The sequence below is a fragment of the Phascolarctos cinereus genome, unplaced genomic scaffold, assembly GCF_003287225.1.
Source record: "Phascolarctos cinereus isolate Bilbo 61053 unplaced genomic scaffold, phaCin_HiC Scaffold_1;HRSCAF=81, whole genome shotgun sequence".
NCBI classification, from domain to species: Eukaryota; Metazoa; Chordata; class Mammalia; order Diprotodontia; family Phascolarctidae; genus Phascolarctos; species Phascolarctos cinereus.
This window is the reverse complement of record NW_027555514.1, coordinates 70,096,959-70,117,260: the sequence shown is the minus strand read 5'-3', so window position 1 is coordinate 70,117,260 and position 20,302 is coordinate 70,096,959. Positions and strand designations below refer to the sequence as shown.

Here is a 20,302-nt window from a genome sequence, read left to right as displayed (position 1 = left end):
AGTGAATTTTCACCTTGAATCTTTATTCCATAGGGCCACGGGTAACATAATGCTAATGTTCCTTGGCCTATCTCCAATTCTGCCATTACAGACTCACCTTTTTAACCCATAATACATATAATTCCTTCTTTCCAGAGCCTGCCTCATCGAGGCTTTGTTCATGGGTCACCACACATCCAGCAGTTTTACTGGGGGAGAGAGTATAGCATGACTTGTTACTGCTGCTGATTATCTCAGAATTCTTAAGAACATTCCAAGGGCAGGGCTGCCGGCCTCTGATTCACACTGTGGATGTGTAACATGTGTCCTATGCTTTCTTGTTCCACGTGTAAATGGAATATCAGTGGGAGCTCCTTGCATAGGACTAGGGCCCAGCTGGAGCTGGAGGGTATTGTCATCATCAGCTGTAACAACCTCAAACATTGATTGAGTATATGCTACATGCCAGGCACACAAGGCAAGAGATCTACCCCAAGTCATAATAACTTCTGTCTTCTAGCTGGGCTTCTACCTGTCCCATTTATCTATTTCTAAACTCCCTCAACCATCAACCATTGTCTCTCTGTCTCTCTGTCTTTCTCTCTCTCTCTCTCTCTCTCTCTCTCTCTCTCTCTCTCTCTCTCTCTCTCTCTGTGTGTGTGTGTGTGTGTCTGTGTCTCTGTGTATATATCTGTCTCTCTCTCTGTCTCTGTGTGTGTGTTTATGTGTGTGTGTGTGTATGTGTCTGTGTCTTTTTCTGTCTCTCTGTGTATATGTCTCTCTCTCTGTCTCTGTGTATGTATGTATGTGTCTGTCTGTGTGTTTGTCTCTCTCTCTCTGTGTATATGTCTCTCTCTCTCTGTGTCTCTGTCTCTGTGTATATGTATGTGTGTGTCTCTGTGTCTTTTTCTCTCTCTCTCTCTCTCTCTCTCTCTCTCTCACACACACACACACACACACACACACACACAGAGCCTATCCAATTTTTTGCATTTGAGATGACAGGTGAATTAACTTGCCTGAAAAGCATGCTAACAGAGGAAATACTGTTCTTAAATATCCACCGATATATATTAAGTAAAATGCTACATAGTTGTAAGAACAGAGCGAGAATATAAGGGCCTGATAAACAAAGAAGAAGAGATATAAGAGCCAAAGAAACAGACAGGGAAGAGGCAAAAGAAGCCTTGGTCCCCTAAGAGTCTGTCCTTTGACCAGGAATTTCATTGTTTAATATTGATTGAAGGCCCACAATATGCTTAGTGCTTCTTTTTTCACTCTTAATAGGCAGTTGTATTTCTAAGGACAATGAGAAAGATTTCTCCCCTTCCTTTTTTCCCTGTAACGATCCAGCTTGAGATGAACTGGGCATAAACCTTGGCCTTAGAAAAAAAAAAAAACTTCATCACCGGAAAGGAAAGACTATGGTAGCCAGCATCAACCCCCTTCATTTTTAAAACAAGGCAAAGGGAGCTAGTTTGTAACTACCATTCAGGTCATAGAGTTAAAATACTTGGAGATCATTTTCAAGGGGAGAGATCTGGGTCAAATTTATTCCCAAATTACGAAGGACATCCAGAAATCAGTACTTTCCACTATATTTTATTCCCATGGCTTATTCCTCATATAAATTTCAAATAGATAGCCTTATAGGAGGGTTTTGTAAGGAATCTTCTAGGAAAAATAATGGTTGATGTTTTAATTAAGCATTTGCACATATGTAGCAACTTCAGTTTTATAAAGCATTTACCTCACAATAATGCTGTTAAGTAGTGCAAGTATTATTATTATCCTCATTTTGTAGGGGAGGAAACTGAGACTCAATCAATCAGTAGGAATTTTTCAAGCATCAGGCACTCTGTTAAGCACCGAGGATGCAAAGACAACAGTGAAATTGTCTTTGCCTGAAAGGAGTTTACACGTGATTAGACCAGAAAAATTATAAGTAACTCCCTCAGGATCACACAGATTTTAGAGGTATCTGTGGTATACCGAAAACAAAACAAAAATCAATGGACTGGGGAAGTCAGAAGCACCACAGATACCTCTATCATCTGTGTACTCTGACCTTTTTTGTGGATAAGTTTATGCACTGAAATTCGGAGAGCTAAGTGGAGAGTATTAGGATTTAAATAAAGTATAGGAACTCGTGTGCATGCCTATGTATGGAAAAGAGAGACAGAGACAGGGACAGAAAGAGAGAAACAGAGAGACAAAGAGACAGAAACCAAGACAGAGATATGCCAACAGCTACATGCATAGCATGTATAGATGCTTATAATGTCATTTAAATGCCTTTAAATATGTCATCTCTCATCCGTAATGTTTCCTCCGCTCATTGCCTGCTTTATACCTTCTCTTCCAGGCGGTACCACCATACTGGCCACGGAGAAACCAACTGTCATAGAAAGCACAATACAGTCAGGTATGGTATTCTGTGCCTTGTCTGTCTATTAGCGCAGTGGGCATCATGAGCGCCAACAGAATGCTTGTAGGGCCTCTTTCTCCACTCTTACATCCCCTAAAAGTCCCCTCAGGAGAGTAGCAGCATCTGGTTTCCAAGTGCCAGAGCATAAACGTATTTTTTTCCTCCTTTTATCCACATGTATATGCAGCAGGAACTGAGATTTCCCTGCCCATGAGCCTTTGCCAAATGCTGACAATTTCAGCTCTCCACCAAAGGAACTGACTAACATACTTTGTTTAAACGCAGCGGTCTAGGACATGGGCTGTGTTTGCAAACTGTAGGGAGAGGGAGCCTCACAGACAGCAGCAGCCTGACTGTTTATTTTCCTCATGATGCTGCAAAACCAAGACAGGCAAAGTTTGTCAGTTCTGCCTGCCGCAGAGTTGGCAGTCTTACAGTAATGTTTCCAGTGGGCCGGTGGGCGGGCCACAAAAAGGGGGTGCAGGAAACCACTGCTATAAATGTGTGCAGGAAGGGAAGTACTCCGGGGAGCCCTGGGGCAGCACCTCCTCATCCTTGTATTAATAGAAAAGCTAATGACTCCCAAAGTCTTTCAGTGGCTATTTATCAGAGCTTAACCACTCTCCAAGGTTATGGCCTTTTTTTTTTTAAAGTATTTTGCACAGTTCTTCCTCACAGACACGCACCAAAGGAAAACAATCAGTGCTGGCAAGCGGCAGTTTTTAAATACTTTAAAGTTAATCATTATGGTTAAGGTGAGCAGGTCAGTTTTTCAGTTTCTTCCATTTCCTTTATTAAGCACGATCATCCATGGCTGCCACAGTAATTTATTAACGGGGCATGTGGTGTATATCAATGTTTCCTCAACAGTCCGGCACCATCAAGCCAAGCTGAAAACAGAAAGAGTTGGCCTAATTAGTATGCTTCCTTTAGGGACACCATCACTGTTGACCTGATTAGGCAGCAAAACAAACTTCCCTACCTTGAACTTAACCCCTAAATCTCCCTGCTGGGCATTCTGGTTGACTGACGATCTTCCTGACGCCTTCAAGTCCTTCTTAATATGTCAGTGAGGGATAGTCACTAGCAGGAAGCTTATTTCTGATCACCCCTTCACCCCTACTTTGCCCAAGTTGCTGTCAAACTTGGCCCTCTGTATCGCTTTCTATAATCTGAGTGAATATCTCTCTGTGTGATTCTCTTTGCAGTCAACATGGGCTTTAAGCAGTGTGGTAATAGTGAGTACTAAGAAAATACAGCCAGCTTTCCACTGTAGGTGCTAATGAGGACAGGAGATAGGAAACACAACCTACTGTCCATTAGGTTCATGAATAGGGAAAACAAATAGAATCGATTAAATGAGGTCCTGATAATTCCCTTAAATGATTTCATTATTACTTTCAGTTTTCCAATCAGTAGGCACAACTATTAAATCTGCAATGAAATCGTGCTATCAGTTTAATATTTCCTGTCCTATCTTCTTTTTCACTTCCTCCTAGAGATGCTCCCACCTGGGTGTGCCAACACATCTGATTAGACAATAGACACAGCCTGTCACTGAGCCCATACTCCAAGCCTTTCTATGTCAATTGTGCTATCCAGGGCTTGTGAACTACCGACAAAGCCTTCTAGAACTCATGGCTAACTCCCCACCACACCGAAGCATCCAAGCTAAGGGATTGTTTTGGAAGGCAGGTGTTAATACTATAACCAAAAGACAAACAGTAGAAAGAAAGAAGGATGAGGAATAAAGCAATTTGGAATTCATAGACTGGATAGTTTTCTCCTAGGCAATCAAGAATTTCTAAGAACTGCTTTAAGAAAGAGAAAAGAAAAAAAAAACTCCACTTGACTCATTTGATTTGAACTTGACATTAAGGTCATGGTTCTTTAGTTTCACATAAAGGAACCTTGTTTCGTGGTCACAGACAGCAAGCCTGCCATCTCACCAAAGGCACAGTCAAAGGGTGCTCACCCAAGTTAATTCAGTTCAACCCATCACCACTATAGAAAGGAAGGGAAGAAAAAAATTTAAAAACAACCTCAAAGGCCATGTCCTGATGGTACTGACGTATGCAAGGTCGTCTCTGTATACAAAAGACAGCACCCTGTATCTCTTTTTCCATTCTCTAATTTACTGCCTGTTTATTATCCAAGGGGTGGTTTGGGACTGCTGAATCAGCAGCTGTCATTTCGGGGTGGAAGGGGGCAACAAAGCCAGTAAAAGTAACTCAACAAAGAACTTCCTCTAAGATGTTTGTTTTCCAGTTTATTGTGGTTTCAATAGTGACAACATCCGTTAAGGAAGTATACTAATTAGACCCAGGGCTTTCAGGCTAGACTGATGGTATCATTGTCGAGGAAACATTGATATACGTCATACACCCTGTTGATGAATTCCTTTGGAAGCTAAGGTTGATTGTCTGGTGCACTTAGAAGAGCTGAGGATATCATTTGTATTGCTGAGGATATCAAACTAGATTTGGAGTGAAAAAGACCTGAGTTCTGCTCTTGCCCCAGATTGTTACTACTAGTACTACTACTACTACTACTACTACTACCACTACTACTACTACTACCACTACTACCACTACTACTACTGCTGCTGCTGCTACTACTGCTACTACTGCTGCTTCTAGCTAACATTTAGATAGCATCTACTATGTGCCGGTCACTGAAATATGGGCTTTACAATCATTATCTTATTTGATCTTCACAACAACCCTAGAAGGTAGGTGCTATTACTATCTCTATTTACAGATGAGAAAACTGAAGCATTTAGAGGTTAAGTGACTTGCTCAGGGTCACATAGGTACTAGGTATCTGAAGCCAAATTTGAACTTAGGTCTTTCTGACACCAGGCCCAGAATTCTATCTACTGAGCCATCTAGCCAAATCATTTATCTTCTCAGAGGCTTGGTCTCCTCATCTGTTAAATGAGAAAAATAATACTTGTCCTATTTATCTCATAGGTTAGTTATGAGGAAAGTGTGTTATAAGCCTTAAAATGTTATATTAAGGTGGATTGTGAGTTATGTTTCATTAGTGCCCTCAAGCATAGAGCAGACTGGGCATTTATGTAGAATCTAAGAACTGGCAAGGACCTCAAAGGCCATTTAGTCTTGAATGAGAACCCCCTCTAAAATTCACCCAACAAATGGTCGTCCAGCCTTTAGTTGAAGACTCCTTTTGAGAAAGAGTCCATTACCTCCTCAGACAGCCTTTGGATGGTTCCAATTATGAGGAAGTTTTTCCTGGTGGATAGCAAGGCTAAATGGGCTTCCTGGTAACTTTTCTACTTCTAGATTCTGGGGCCATGAAGAACAGGAAGCCAGATTTATACCAAAATGGATTCTGAGATGATTGAAAAGTTCATTTTGTCCAGTTGGTTCTTTCTAGCCAGCCTACATAGTTCTTTGTGTGTCAGAGAACCTGAAAGTATTGTTCTCTCTCACTGTTTTTCATAAACTGGAAAATCAGAACTCATCAGAGCTCTCTATCAGAATCCAATTCTGCCATGATCATATACAACCAACCAGAGTCTAATTCTTACTAGTGTTAGTAAACTCAATAAACACATAACATTCTCACACCTTTTGGGTGGTTGCATTATATGCAAGATTCCATTAGTGCTATGCCAAGACAGCTGGTACAACCACCATCTTTTTAAATATATTTTCCCTCTACCAGGCCTCATATGCTTCTATGTCTTCAAATATTGCTATAGCAACTCAAAGTGTGTTAGTGTCCTTGCAATTTCCATGCCCCTCATCACCTCCCCTTGTTTGAATGGTAAGGACCAGCCTGTGAGTTGGGAATGTTCAACTACTCAATAGAAACTTTGTATACTAGACTTCAAAATTAAATCCTCGTGCACATTCACCATTAATGATTCAACTGTGAGTAAGATTGGCTCTATAAGTACAGCTGGTGCTTGCTCTCTGAGACTATAAATTTGTTTTAAGTTCACAATATTGTTTCCTGCTATTTTTTTAAGAGTCGAGCAGGGATTTAACCACATTATTCCCATTTGCTTTAATGAGAATTTTGCAGCTATGGTGCCCGGATAGCATTCTGAAGATTTAGGGGTCAATATTCCAATGTTCAGTTTACATTTATGGCTATCTTGTGCCTCTAATTGCCTTTTTTGCCCAGGCCAAAGTTTGAAACTTCAAACCATATTCACCACCCTAAAATGCCTTCCTTCCACTTTTTCTTACAGAATGAAAAACTAGCCATAAACTATAAATTCAATGACCAACAGATAGAATAAAAGAGTAGAAGAAAAGCACGCATAGCAATCAGCATGCTCTGATCAAAACTTAGATTTTCCAGACTGGGAGGGACCTTGGAAGTTCCCTTGACCGACCATGCAGGACCACACCCATGACTTCCTAAACAGATGATAATCTAAGCCTTCTTAAAAAAAAAAAAACTTCCAGGCAAAGAGATTCCTTAATCCCGGAAGTAATAAGAACCTAAACTCTATGTTTGTGACATCAGTAGAAATCCTTTAGTTTAATTCACAGATGTGGTGGTTTCCTCTACTGAAGGACATGCTTAGGGTTTTTAGCAAAGCAAACATAATCTGAATTATATATATGAAATATGTCATTGCCTTCCTGTACTGAATGTTTTATGAAATATTGTTGAGAGTAACACAGAAAAAATAAAATATTCCCGTTAACATTTTTCTAACATGTAGTTATGTAGCAATACAGTCCAGTATGATCAGATTGCAGCATTCAAGACTACCTAACTATACAATTTACTGTCCTTCATTTACATAATTTAATCTCACTAGGCAAAAGTGTGGTAAATTTTGGAGATGCTTTCTCATGCTTTAAGAAGCCTTATTTCATGGTTACGAAAGACTAGACATGAAATATAAATCTCCAGTGACACGAGAACTGTGAAATATGGCCCTTTTCCACTAACTGATAATGCTCACATTATATACATCATCTGTTTTCCTAGTTTATTTCTCTGGACTTCTGATGTCATCCTTTGAAGAGGTCACATTGTCACTGGAATTAGGAATTTTTTTCTATTCCATTTTGAGGGTATATCAGGTGGAATCCTTATTCCAGATTTAATATGAGTTGGAAGCAAATATTAGTGTTTTCAAAGTGCCAGAAATGTAAAGAATTTCATTCTTATCTGTTTAATAGATCTTTCCATTAAAATTCCAAATACCATTGTTATAGTGCAAAGGGAGGAGGCTGGTAGGGAGGGGATAACACAGGTGGGGTAGATAGAGAAAGCAAAATACTTGGGCAAAGTTAAAGCTCAAAACAAGATATGATCTCATTTTGACCATCATAAGCCTTAAGATATCAGACTTCCCTCGATTTACATGAGACTTGTTGTGAGGTTTATTTTAAGTTCAACTGGCAGGGTGCCCTATTTGTCTCTCTCCCCTTTCCATTTCAATGCTGCCATCTTGTGGGCGGTCTAAACTAAATTAAAAGCAATGAAATTTGTTGGTGTTATTTGAGTTTCTGAATGCCTTATTTTCTTAAACAAAAAAATTGCACATTAAAGCATCCATAGCTTGTCACTATATCTATTTTAAGTTTGAATTTGGGGGAGGTCTTAATTTCACCACAAATTTTCCAACATTCAATGGGGTTTTGTTTTCAGCATTCACAAGGTTAAATAAAAATCCTAAAGGTAAGAATCTTATGAAAATCTATAAGATTATATATTTGGGAAGGAGCATTGTCAGACAATGCCTTGCCAGATGAATGAGGAAAATAGTTGATCTATATCAATGAACTCCACAAATTCCAGAGGAAGAGTTTTTTAAAAATGAAAATTTTCTGATGGTTATTTAAATGTGTGTATAGTTTCGATTACCTCTGTGGTTTTAAGTGTGTCAAGCATTTTAAGTGGGAAAAAAAATAACACACACAAACCATAAAACAAAAAAAAAATTTAATTTATTATATAAAGAGCACCCAAAAAATGCTAATTCTCCTCCCAAAAAAACTTCATCTGAAACATCTATTCTAAGTGTGAAAACTTTAAAAGAATATTATGAAAATTTGGATTAACATCAGTATTATACTCTTTAGACAACCCACACATCCAGATTTTTTTAAATCTGTGGGTAGTATCCTCTCAATATTCTTAATTTTGGATTTCAGTCTATATGATTCAGCCTCATCAAGGACCATTAAATATTGTGAAAGGAGGGACTTCAAGTGGTACAATAGATGTCATTGAAAGATACCATCTTTAATTTTTTTTCATGTGAAACCAATTTGACGTTGCCATCTCTCATTTGTTTAAAGCCAGTAAAGAATAGCTAAATGAAATTTTGAAAACAATTTGACATTTTCCCTGCATTTCAAGTTCCTGGCAGTTCCGATATTTGTGGCCTTCCCAGAATATTCAAGTAGAGATGAATCTCAAATAAATTTTCCTTCCAGGGACTAATTGAGGTCTCTATTTTATTCTAAATTAAATGATTGACTCTGTCTTTTTTCTGCCTGTCTCTTTTTCTCTTCCCTGCCCAATGAAGAGTTTTCAGCATATGGTTTTAACTGTGGATTTGGCTGGGGATCTCATAAGACATTCTGTCAGTGGGAACACGACAATCACGTGGAATTGAAGTGGAGTGTGTTGACGAGCAAAACAGGGCCTATTCAAGATCATACAGGTAATCATGAGTTCATGGCAAACTCCATTCTCTACAAGAATCCTTTCTGAACCAGAGAATTCTCTGGGGGGATGGGATGGGTCACAGTGGTTTCTGTGAATTTTGAGTTGGAAAGTCATCCTGAGACAAGAGCCTTGTAAATAGGGTTCCATTGACAAGATATCCTATTTGTCTTTTTCCTTCTTATATAAGGATTTACTCAAGGCAAGGAGCAAAGAATTATGGTTTTATTTCTCCTATGAGCAATGTCCCTCCTGGGAAGCCATTTGGCAGAAGAAAAATGCACGCGAATTAGTCATTTTCGTACCTAAAATCTGAAAATAAAATCATAGAGTTAGAAAGGCAGAAATCACCTCTACATCTTGTACAACTGGCCATCCAACCTACAAAGGCTTAAAGACCTCCAGGGACAAGGAATTCACCACCTCCCAACATACTCCATTTTTCAAGAGCTCTAATTGTGAATAAGTTTTTCTTTTATTTAGCTGAAATCTATCTCTCAACAACTGTCCACTCATGACTCCTAGTCTTGCCCCCTTGAGCCAAGTAAAACAAATTTAATCTCTCTTTCACATAATAGCTCTTCAAATACTTGAAGCCAGCTAGCTCTCATGCTCTTCCTAAGTCTTATGATCCTCTTATGGGATGGCTTGCTTTCCCACACCTTCTCCTAGAAAGTCTCTAGTTTTTCAATGTCCTTCTAAAATCAGAACCAAATACAGTGTAATTATACCCTCCCTCATTCTGGAGAACATGCTTCTTTCTTCATGTCTTTTTCTGTTCTTATTTATGCAGCTGGGTTTAATTCAAACACTTCATATTCATCTCCACTAAAAGGCATCTTCTTAGAGTTAGTACATCATCCTAGCCTACTGAGATGTTTAGGGATCTTGATTTTTGTCATCTTAAGCCTAACAGATAAAAAGCCAAGTTCAATCAGGAATCAATGCACTTGCGATGTACCAGCACTTGGTATATCAGGTCCTGGGTACACAAAAATAAAAAATGAAAAAGTCCCTGCCCTCAAAAAGCTTCCATTCTTCTGTAGGAGACAATCTATCCAAATGTAAGTATGTATGTAAAATATATGCAAAATAAATACAAGATAATCTAAGGGAGGTAATAACAATAAAGTCATAATAGCTGACATTTATGTGACACCTACTATGTGCCAGGCACTGTGCTATGTACTTTACCAATAATCTGTCTGGGCCAAAATGTGGCCATATATAAGTATGGATAAACAAACTCTCCTTATTTCATGTTATCTGCAAATTGGATAATTTTGGTGCTTATGCCTTTACCCATGACATTAATAACAATATTAAGTAGAATAGAGCTAAGGAGAAGGGTCCTGTGGACTCCCCTAGAAGTCTTATTCCAGATTGACAGCAGCCCATTCATTAAACGCAATATTTAGAGTCCAGTCATTCAATCCATTACAAATCCAACAAACTGTACCTTCCTAGGCCATACCTCTCTACCTTGTCCACAAGAGTATCATGAGACCTCTTCAATTGAAACACAAGTGTACTATGCCTACAACATTCCTTTTATTCAGAGCTGATGAAAGTCTAAGTCCAGTACTTAACTCTTCCATAGGCCTTGAAGTGGGATAAGGCTAGATGGATTGATAATGCTAGTTCTGTTTTGAAAGACTTTAACGTCATTCACTTCTGAACAGGTGAAGGCAGCATTAAAAAAAAAAAAGTATCCCTTACCCTACCCCCACCGAAACACTAAAATAACCCTTTCACCCCTTGTAGAAAGAAGCTAATAAGACAACAAGCTGGGAAGGAACAATTCCATTTCCTTTTAATCATTTCCCCAGTTCACCTCTTCTTTGACATTTACTTAGCTGATAGTATAAAGAAGTAAGAATTTCCCGTCTTGGATAAAAACTTTCAATAAGCTGGTATTCTTCCAAATACTGCTTATACAGAAATAATGGCTTCCCTAAGGATCCCCAGAGTAGGAATTTGCTCATGTATTGAGATCTCATTAAAATAAGATTCCCCCCGAGTTGGTGCTTTGGTAGAGTGGGTCAGTGTGACATGGATTATTGGTCTATTTTGCTCTTCCCTTTTTATCTGGTGAATGGAGTCATTAACTGTGCCAGATAGGCCTTTCTCTTACACAGCTCTAACCTTCCCCTCCCCCTCACCCTAATGAGAATGACAAGGAAATTAGATAAAATTGGACTCCTTCAGTCCTGAGACACTTTTCATTGAATCTTAAGACAAGTAGTTTTAAAAAACTTAAAATACTTTGACTGTAAATGGCACTGTACATATAAATGGCAGCAAATTAACTAAATGCAATTAGCTGAAATGAAGGCAGTAATGGTGAAAAAATTGATGCAAAGTGAAGGCAAATGGCTCAGTAGGATCTGACATTCAAAAGAGGTTAAAAGCTAAGCGAGCCAGAGACTGACAAAAGCTAAAAGGCTGAAGAAGGAAAGCACGAATTGAGACAACGAACACAGAGTTCCTGACCCAGAACTGGGATAAAATCCCTAAAAGGAAAAATATCTGTACTTTCTGACTAGACATGTTCCAGAGGCTGCTCTGGGCTTAAATTAACAGCCCAAAAAGTTCTGCTTCCTTTGTTTTGATGAGCAGCCATTTCAACTTGGCCATTGGACCAATGTTGTTGTGTTTTCTTTACTAAAAATAAATAAGTCTACTAAAATGCTAACAAAAAATTTCATACACACAATCTTTCACAATCTTCTAGTTTTTCAGTCACTAGTTTTTTTCTTTATTTCTTCCTTCCTTCCTTTTTTCCTCCCTTCCTTTCTTTCTTTCTTCCTCTTTCCCTTCTTCCTCCCCTCCCTCCTTTCCTTCCTTCCTTCTTTCCTTCCCTCCTCCCATCCATCCTTCCTCTTGAGAAAATTTTGTGATTCAAGCCATGGGAACAGTTTTAAAATAATATTATCCAGACACTATGGCATGCTGTCCAACTTTAGACTTATTTAAAACAGCTCTGTTTGAATTTCCATGTTAGACTTTTAACAGGAATACAATGAAGTTTCTCTGACAAGGTTTTTTGGGTGGAGAGGAGTGGAGGTTGGGCAGAAGGAGTTCTGCCTCTCAAAGGAAACATAGATCCGGAAACCGAGTTCTAACCAGTAGTTTCTAGGACAATGTTGCCTTGTTCACCAATAGAATGTAGGTTCCTAGAGGGGAGGGACCCTTTTATTTTTGTATCCTAGTATCTACCAAGGTGCCTTATAAATAGTAGGTGCTTAGGAAAATTTGTTATATTCAATTTTTGAATCACTGATCTTTTGCATTAACCTTGAGTAGCCAGGATAAAAAGGCCTAGAACACGAAAATTGGCCCAATCCTGGATTTTTCTTCAGTCGTTTCTGTCATGTCTGCTCTTCATGACCCTATTTGGGGTTTCCTTGGCAAAGATACTGCAGTGGTTTGCCACTTCCTTCTCCATATTCTTGAATAGAGGAATTTTTTTAAAAAAAACTTCTTCTAAAACCTAACTCAGAGGAAGGAAAAAAAAACCATTAATTCATTCAAAGCAAGAACTTCAACTGAATTAATATTAGTTCATTGTGAGTTCATATAGTATTAAGATGATAGGATTTGGAGCTGAAAAGGGTCTTTGAAATCATCTAGTCTAATTCCTTTATTTTACAGAAGAAAAAAACAATGTTCTGGTTTTGTTATATTCTGAAGATTTAAAAAATACATAGGTTCATTTCCAACTTTAGCTGGCCACTAGGTATTTTATTGGTGTTTGGTGGGAAAGAAGCTTTGGGGGAGAAATTCAACCAAATTGAGTTTATGGCTTAGGTTTTTTTGTTTTGTTTTTGTTTGTTAGTCAAAGTTGGATTTTTGTTTGTGGCTTACAGAAGCAGTATGATATAGTGGAAAGAGGAATATATTTGGACTGATTCAGGAGATTCTAGTTCCAGCCTCGAAGGTCTCTAAGGTTCTGTCCAACTTTAAACTGAGATCCTCTGATCTACTACCACGACCTTGGGCAAATCACACTCCTTCCCCAGGCGCCAAGCCTTCTTTGTAAAATCAGGAGTCTGGATTAGATGGCCATTAGGACCTTTCCAACTCTAAAATGTAATTATCTGTCAAATTAGTACCTGTTTGGTTCTAGATAATTTGTTGATATTATTAATTATTCATTAAGGTTAATTCATTGTTGGCAGAAGTAATATTATTTTAAAATTATTCCTGTGGTATTCAAAGCTTGTTTTTATTCAGATCTTTGATGGCAAAGATAATATATGTTGCCAAAGTCTGAACAAGGGAAGTAATACTCATTTACATTTAGTATGAGATACCCTGACCTGGCTTTTTCAAGTAATCCTATGGAGTACAAATGATCCCCCAGGGTGAGGAAGAAGGGGGAGGGGGGGAACAAAACCCTGATTATTACTATTTCTGCTTTCCCTGAACTACTTCATTGATCCTCCTTACTTCCCAATTCAAGCTTGGCTTATTTCCATAGTTGCGACTTCATTGTACCCTTCCTGAATCCTACTTATTCTTTCTATCTTTCCAGAGTTAAAACCTTCATTTTCTTGGCCAACTCACATCCCACATTCCTTAAATTCATCCCCTCTTTCCCATCTCCATATTCCTCACAACCTTCAATTTCTTCTTCAAAACCTACCTCTTTCCTGACTAATCTAAACAAGTCCTGAAAAGTGGGTACTATCATTATCACCATTTTACAGATGAGGAAACTGAGGCAGATAGCTCGCACAGGGTCACACAGCTGGTAAGTGTCTGAAGCTGGATTAGAACTCAGATCTTCCTGATTTCAGGCTCCAACACTCTATCCACTGTGCCACCTAGCTTCTCCCCATCCACCAAATGTAAGAGACCCAACCATCTCACACTCCTACTTAGTGCAAACCAAGTAGATGTTCCTCGGTATATTAGATCTCGTAAGTCCCCAAGTTTCACTTCAGAAAGGTACATTTGTGACTGTCAATCTCTGTGGACAGACAAATCACTCTTTCTTTGTCTGCCCCTCATGAAAGAAACAGACTTTCAGATGCTTAAGACATCAGTAAGTAGTTTATCTCTTAGACAAAATGAGCTGAAAATAGATAGACTTAGTGGTTCATAGATGTGTTTTACTTCAATCATCCTTTTATTGCCATCATTGATAAAGGTATTGACGCAGAATGAGCATGTCGGTGACACCACCCTGGGGAAGAGAGAACTGAGTTGTGTAGCCCCTGTCAACTAAAGCATTATGCTCTACTCTGGATAATACTGAAAAGGGCAGACACATATATGGATACCAAACATTTATACAATAAAATATACAAATTTGGCTTAGGGTCATAGATCAAAAGCTAGAATTAGGGGCCCCAAAGGCTAACCACTTGAACCCCTTCATTTTACAAATAAGGAAACTGATGCATGAAGTATAGGGAGATTAATGACCCTGCCCAAGGTAAACAGGTAATAAGTCTCAGTAGTGGGATTTGAACCGAGGCCCTCTGATTTCCGAATCAATGCTCTTTCTACAGTATATATTGAAATACATTGAATGTGCATTGAAGGCAGAGAATAAGATTCATAATTCCATTGTCTGTACTTTAGCCTTAGTCCTACTCCAATGCCCCAGTGTGACATAGAGATGGCCATGGGTTCCTTCAGGTAATTGAACAGCAAAATACCAGCTCCAGCAGGTACTACCAAGATGAAAAAAGCTTGAGGCACAGCCTAGTGACCAACTATATAGCCATGGTCTAAAGACCAGACTAGTTGAATTCAGAAAGATTCATTACCAGCTGGGTTATAGATTGATAAATTTTTCACCCCTGGTGATTCTTCTAAGTCACAGACTGAGTCCTTGGAGGGAGTATCCACACCAGTGAAATCTAGCCCCTGGAAGCATTTAAGCATTAGTTTGAGTGACTTCTGTTTGAAGGGCAAACAATGAAGTGTAAGTTACGTGTTTAGACCAGGTGGTGACAGAGGGAAATTTTCCCAGTGGGGACAATTAAAAGCAAAACCAATAGTAAGTAATTGCAGCTCAGAGAGTATCTCCACTGCCAAAACCAACCCATTCCACAGGGCTTCAAAAATGTGACTTTATATGGATTCAAATATAGTGCCTTGACCTAAGGAAGAGGAATTCTCACAGTGCAGAACTATATATATTATCTGCGAGGGCACCACCACCACCACCACCACTACTGATAATAATAATAGAAATAGCTAACATCTGTATAGTGCCTGCTACGTGCCAGACATTGTACTAAGTGCTTTCCAAATACTATCTCATTTCCCCATTTACAGTTAAGGAAACTGAGGCAAACAGAAGTTAAGTGACTTGTCTAAGGTCACACAGTTTGTAAGTATCTGAAGCTGGATTCAAACTCAAGTCTTTCTGACTCCAGGCCCAGTTCTCTATCCATTGCACCACCCAGATGCTGCTCCTCACGCCCCGCCCCACCCCCCCATCATCCACCAAATGCAAGAGAAACCTAACCGTCTCACACTAACTGAGGAGAAACCCAGGTCAAATGAGAGAAAAGAGATGAATGATCTTTTTTTTATAAAACTGCAATTGTAGCACTTTAAAATATGCACATACTATAAATCTGCAGCTAACAAATCGTGGCCCTGTGTAAGTCACTTAACCCTGTTTACCTCAGTCTCCTCACCTGTAAAATGAGCCAGAGAAGGAAATGGCAAATTGCTCCAGTCTCTTTGCCAAGAAAACCCCAAAAGGGGTCACAAAGAGTTAAACACGACTGAAAAACGATTAAGCAGCAACAAAACAAAGTGTTAATTCAGTTCAACTAACATCTCTACCAGAAACAAACAAAAAGACTTACGTATCCGTTGCATACTTGTACGTTGTGTACGTGCTCATGTCCTTGTCAGTCCTGATGGCAGCTAGGGACACGACGGATAGTGCAATGGAGCAGGCGTCAGGAAGATTTCAGTTTAAATCCCACACCTAGGTGGGTGACCCTGGGAAAGTCACTTAACCTCTTTCATCTTTAAAATGGAGATAATAATAGAGCTTGCTTCACAGTACCATTGTAAGGACCAAACAGGAACATAGATATAAAGATGGGTATAAATAGAGATATAGATAATAGAGATATAATGTATGTATATGTGTGAATATATACACATGTATGCATGTATGTGTTCTGTGTATACATATATGTACATGTGTACATGTGTGGCCTTTATATGTAAAGTACTTTGCAGCTGTCATCATCATCATCATCACTGACCGTGATGAAGCAGGATGCCTTAATACACATGTCTCGGCTGCTGTTCAAGTTTGGCCGGTCCCCAGGACAGTGTCGTTTACACACAGACTCTGCATAAATTCAATCCAACACAAGAAACATTTACAAGACCACTCAAACATTTACAACAAATGTTGATCAGATAGAAGTCCTGGGTATGTTTTAAGGAACAGTCAAGAATCACTTTTAATTAGTGCAGTCAGTGTTTGTATGCAAATGAGCATTGCTGGAGTGGTATTAAAGGTACTGTAAACAGTTTGTTTTCTCCAAGAAGCCAGACTTCATCCCCAAGCCAGGACAAAACAATCACGGATCCAAATGAACAGGATATGAATTAATGAGGCTTTACAGAATAAAGAATTACCACCAGGCTTTTCTCCTAATCAGGCTGTTGTTGCAAACATGCACACAGAAGGGCCTCGGCTACCAAGCAAGGCTTTTTAGAGTTTCCCTGTGAAGGGTTCCGTTTCTAACACTGGGTCCAGGCAGCTCAGCCTGGGGAAAAATAGGCTTGGAGGGGGTAGGCATTTCTAAGGAAAGAAAGCAGAAAAACGGTGAATGAGACCACTCTTCCTAACACAGTCTTATTGTCACAGCAGGAGATGGCAACTTCATCTATTCCCAAGCTGATGAAAATCAGAAGGGCAAAGTGGCCCGGCTGCTGAGCCCCATCGTTTATTCCCAGAACTCTGCCCACTGCATGACCTTCTGGTACCACATGTCAGGTTCCCATGTTGGCACCTTGAGGGTCAAACTGCGCTACCAGAAGCCGGATGAATATGATCAAACGCTCTGGACTGCCATTGGACATCAAGGAAACCACTGGAAGGAAGGACGTGTTCTACTTCACAAGTCTCTGAAACATTATCAGGTATGTTGGCCTGCCTGGGTTGGAGGGCAGTTGATTCAGATGAACAGTTAGAGAGTGTTGAAAGGCTTTAGAAACAGAAGCAGAGAGATCAGACCTATGACCTCTTTTGAAAATGTAACCTCCTGGGGGTTATGCAAAAGAAAGAGAGGATAGAGAGCAGAAAACATTCCAGAAATTCTGGAAGATGGTGGTGGTGGTGGTGGTCCTTCTGAGTCCAGGATATTGCTGCTGTGAAAGTTGTAATGGCGGCATATTTCATGATCTCCCAAATTACACAAGTTGAAGCAATTACCTGAGAAGGAACAGAAAATGCTGCCTTATAAACTATTTCTGGGCAGTCACAATGTTTCATCCCATTCATCTGCTATTTTTTTTCCCTAGTTTTAAAGTTTCTATTTTTAAAAGAATGTGTGAAGTGATGCTCTATGGTACCATACCAACCAGCTAATACCGATTGACAAGCACAACATGTGCTTGTGTGAAAGCTTGTGAATTTAATTTGGGTGCTGTCGCTAGAGCTGAGCAAGCATTCGTGGGCACTGCAGCTTGGCACTATCAGTTAAACAGTGTGAAAATTTTCTCACTTTGCTAGGTGATTGTTGAGGGTGAAATCGGAAAAGGAAACCTTGGAGGGATTGCAGTTGACGACATTAGTATTAATAACCACATTTCACAGGAGGATTGTAAAAGTAAGTATGAGGTACCATAGAGTGGGACCAGTGAAGATGTGGCATAGTACAATGTTCTCAACACTGCTCTTGTCTTTATCTCACTCATATGGAAATAGATATTCAGTATTAGGTAGGTGCTAGTGAGATAGGTATGCCAGTTGAAACCATGTTTAAAATCAAATCATTTCGTATTACCAGTATCCTGTAACCACTGATACAGGAACACCAGAGAAAAGAGAGAGAGAGAGAGAGATCTAAAATGTGTTTTTAAGGTCACTGCTTATTGTTGACCCTCATAACAAACACTTATCACTACCATAACTTTTCAGTGGTCTATATGCCAAAGACCTGAGACAATTCATAGCCCAGCCCAGATGATAAGACATGTTCACGGATATATATGACACACATGAACACAGAGACACACAAGAAAAGGTAGCTAAATTAACAGACTCTCACAGCCATACTGTTTCACCACAAAGAAGTCTCAGCCGGCTCATGATCTCTTAAGCCTTCCACAATAAAGAGCTTTCTAATAGTAATTGAATGGGCCACCTTCACAACTACCAATCCAGGAATTCTTCTGCCTCACTTTTTGTGAGTGACTAACACAGTGCCTCACACAGAGTTGGCATTTAACAAATTCTTGTTGACTGATTGGTTGATTTTATTTCTCCCATCTTTTTCACTGCTGCCGATATACACCTTCAGAATGGGAGGGCAGCTATTGAATGCGACAGCTCCTGGTTGGCGTCCCAGTTAGGTTCCTTGGTGTGATAACACACATTGAGTGATGTTAGTTCACCAGATGTCTGCTCTAGATGCACCGATAAGGAACAGAGTATATGGAGGGCCATATCTAATAGCCAATGTCTATAAAGACCAGTCATAGAGACCAGACTTGTGATTTAATTGGTATAAGGAACTCCCAGGTGAGGAGACTTCCTGCGCCATTACAAGTCAACACTTTTCCCTGTACCTTTAGTCTTACAGAGTTGCTCCAGGAACTGAGATGTTACTTTGCTCAGGATCCCATAGGCAGTTGGTATTAGAGGTGAGACATGAACCAAGGTCTTTCTATTTCCAAGGCTGGCTCTTTATCCACCACATCACATTGCTTCTCTGGGAAAGGTCCAAAACTGTTATTAAGGGCAGCATCTGTAGCAGACCAAAATACCTGCAGGGTAACTGAAACATTTAAACAACTGTGTAGTTCCAAGTACTTTACAGCGTAAATGCACATGGTCAACTTGGAAAAAAAAATCTGGTTTCATGATGTATAACTAAGGTCAAGTCAGTAAATTATGAACCCTGCAAACATCATGTATTATAATGAGTTAGCAAAAAGGTTTCTATACCCCCAAATAACTGAAATTAATTTTAATAAAATGAAGAGAATTATGTCTTATGCCCAGAGTTGGCTGTGGTGGTAGTGCCATTTTGAAACACATCTGATATTGGGGGGGGGAGAAATATAGACAATAATTCTTAATTTTTTATACTTTTTTTGAAAAGCATTTTTAATGTCATTGTAATAGCATACTTGTTTATCTTCATAGCATACTTGTTTATCTTATGCCTCATTTATTTCACTCTGACTTTAATGTTATGTATCATCATATAAATTCCTTGCATTAATTAAAACTAAAGAGGATCAATCTGTGACATCAGTTTAAAACCTGTTCTCTGTAATGTATGTTGGGGTTTTTTTTTTTTGAAACTCCATTGCTTTTCAAATCATTTCCTACCAGTATGTTTAATGCATACAGACCCTGAAATGCTAGTAGAAATATGACTGGGTCAATAGTGGCAACTGGAAAAAATATAGTGAAAAAATGCTTATTTCTTTGATCTATGGGAGGAGATATTCCATCTGATATCCCAGTGAACTGGTATAAATTGTATTTATCAGGTTGTGGCAGGGAAGAGTAATGCTTAATATTTTGGTGCTGGTCACTGATAATTACTCATAAGGCTAGCATGACTTGGGCACCACATAGGGCTATGAGAGAATAAATGGGGCTCCCTAACAGCAGATCCTGTGGGGCTTCTCAAGCAATATCTATAGAGGGTTATGGAGATAAGATGTCTATCGGCTCATTTGTATTTGTATACGATATTCACTTGAGATAACCCTCCTGAATCTCTGGGAAGTGTCCCCTTGTAATGATCAGTTACTCAGCTTGTTGAACATTTATTGCTCAAATTTTCAGGTAGAAAATGCAAACGCCACCTTGGTGAATCAGTCCTAGGGAGACATCCTCTTTCTAGCTGCCTCATTTGTTTCAGTCTCCAATGAAAATACCATATAGCCGTTCCATCAGTCAATCACAAAGCATGTGTTGTTTTCCTGATGTGTCTTGCTCTGTGCTAGACCATTGCACTTTAACTCCCAGTGAGCTTATGGACTATCTGGAAGAGA

The 20,302-nt window shown here is 39.3% G+C and overlaps 1 protein-coding gene and 1 long non-coding RNA gene across 9 annotated transcripts in view; one reads left to right on the top strand and one right to left on the bottom strand.

Moving 5' to 3' along the window:
* NRP1 (neuropilin 1) overlaps positions 1-20,302 on the top strand; it is a 182,639-nt gene that overhangs the window by 156,098 nt on the left and 6,239 nt on the right. For 6 of the 8 annotated variants that reach the window (XM_020990447.2, XM_078152238.1, XM_078152226.1 and 3 more), the window contains 4 exons: positions 2,345-2,404; positions 8,934-9,071; positions 16,935-17,209; positions 17,802-17,898. In XM_020990447.2, coding sequence (XP_020846106.1) covers positions 2,345-2,404; positions 8,934-9,071; positions 16,935-17,209; positions 17,802-17,898 — 570 coding nt within the window. The remainder of the gene's footprint in view (positions 1-2,344; positions 2,405-8,933; positions 9,072-16,934; positions 17,210-17,801; positions 17,899-20,302) is intronic. The other 2 variants (XM_020990451.2, XM_020990448.2) reach the window with 1 other exon arrangement.
* On the bottom strand, positions 2,389-19,181 carry LOC144456757 (uncharacterized). The gene is made up of 3 exons (XR_013485830.1): positions 18,860-19,181; positions 15,910-17,501; positions 2,389-3,297 (listed from the first exon to the last, which is right to left on the bottom strand). It is a non-coding gene; the product is annotated as an uncharacterized LOC144456757 (long non-coding RNA).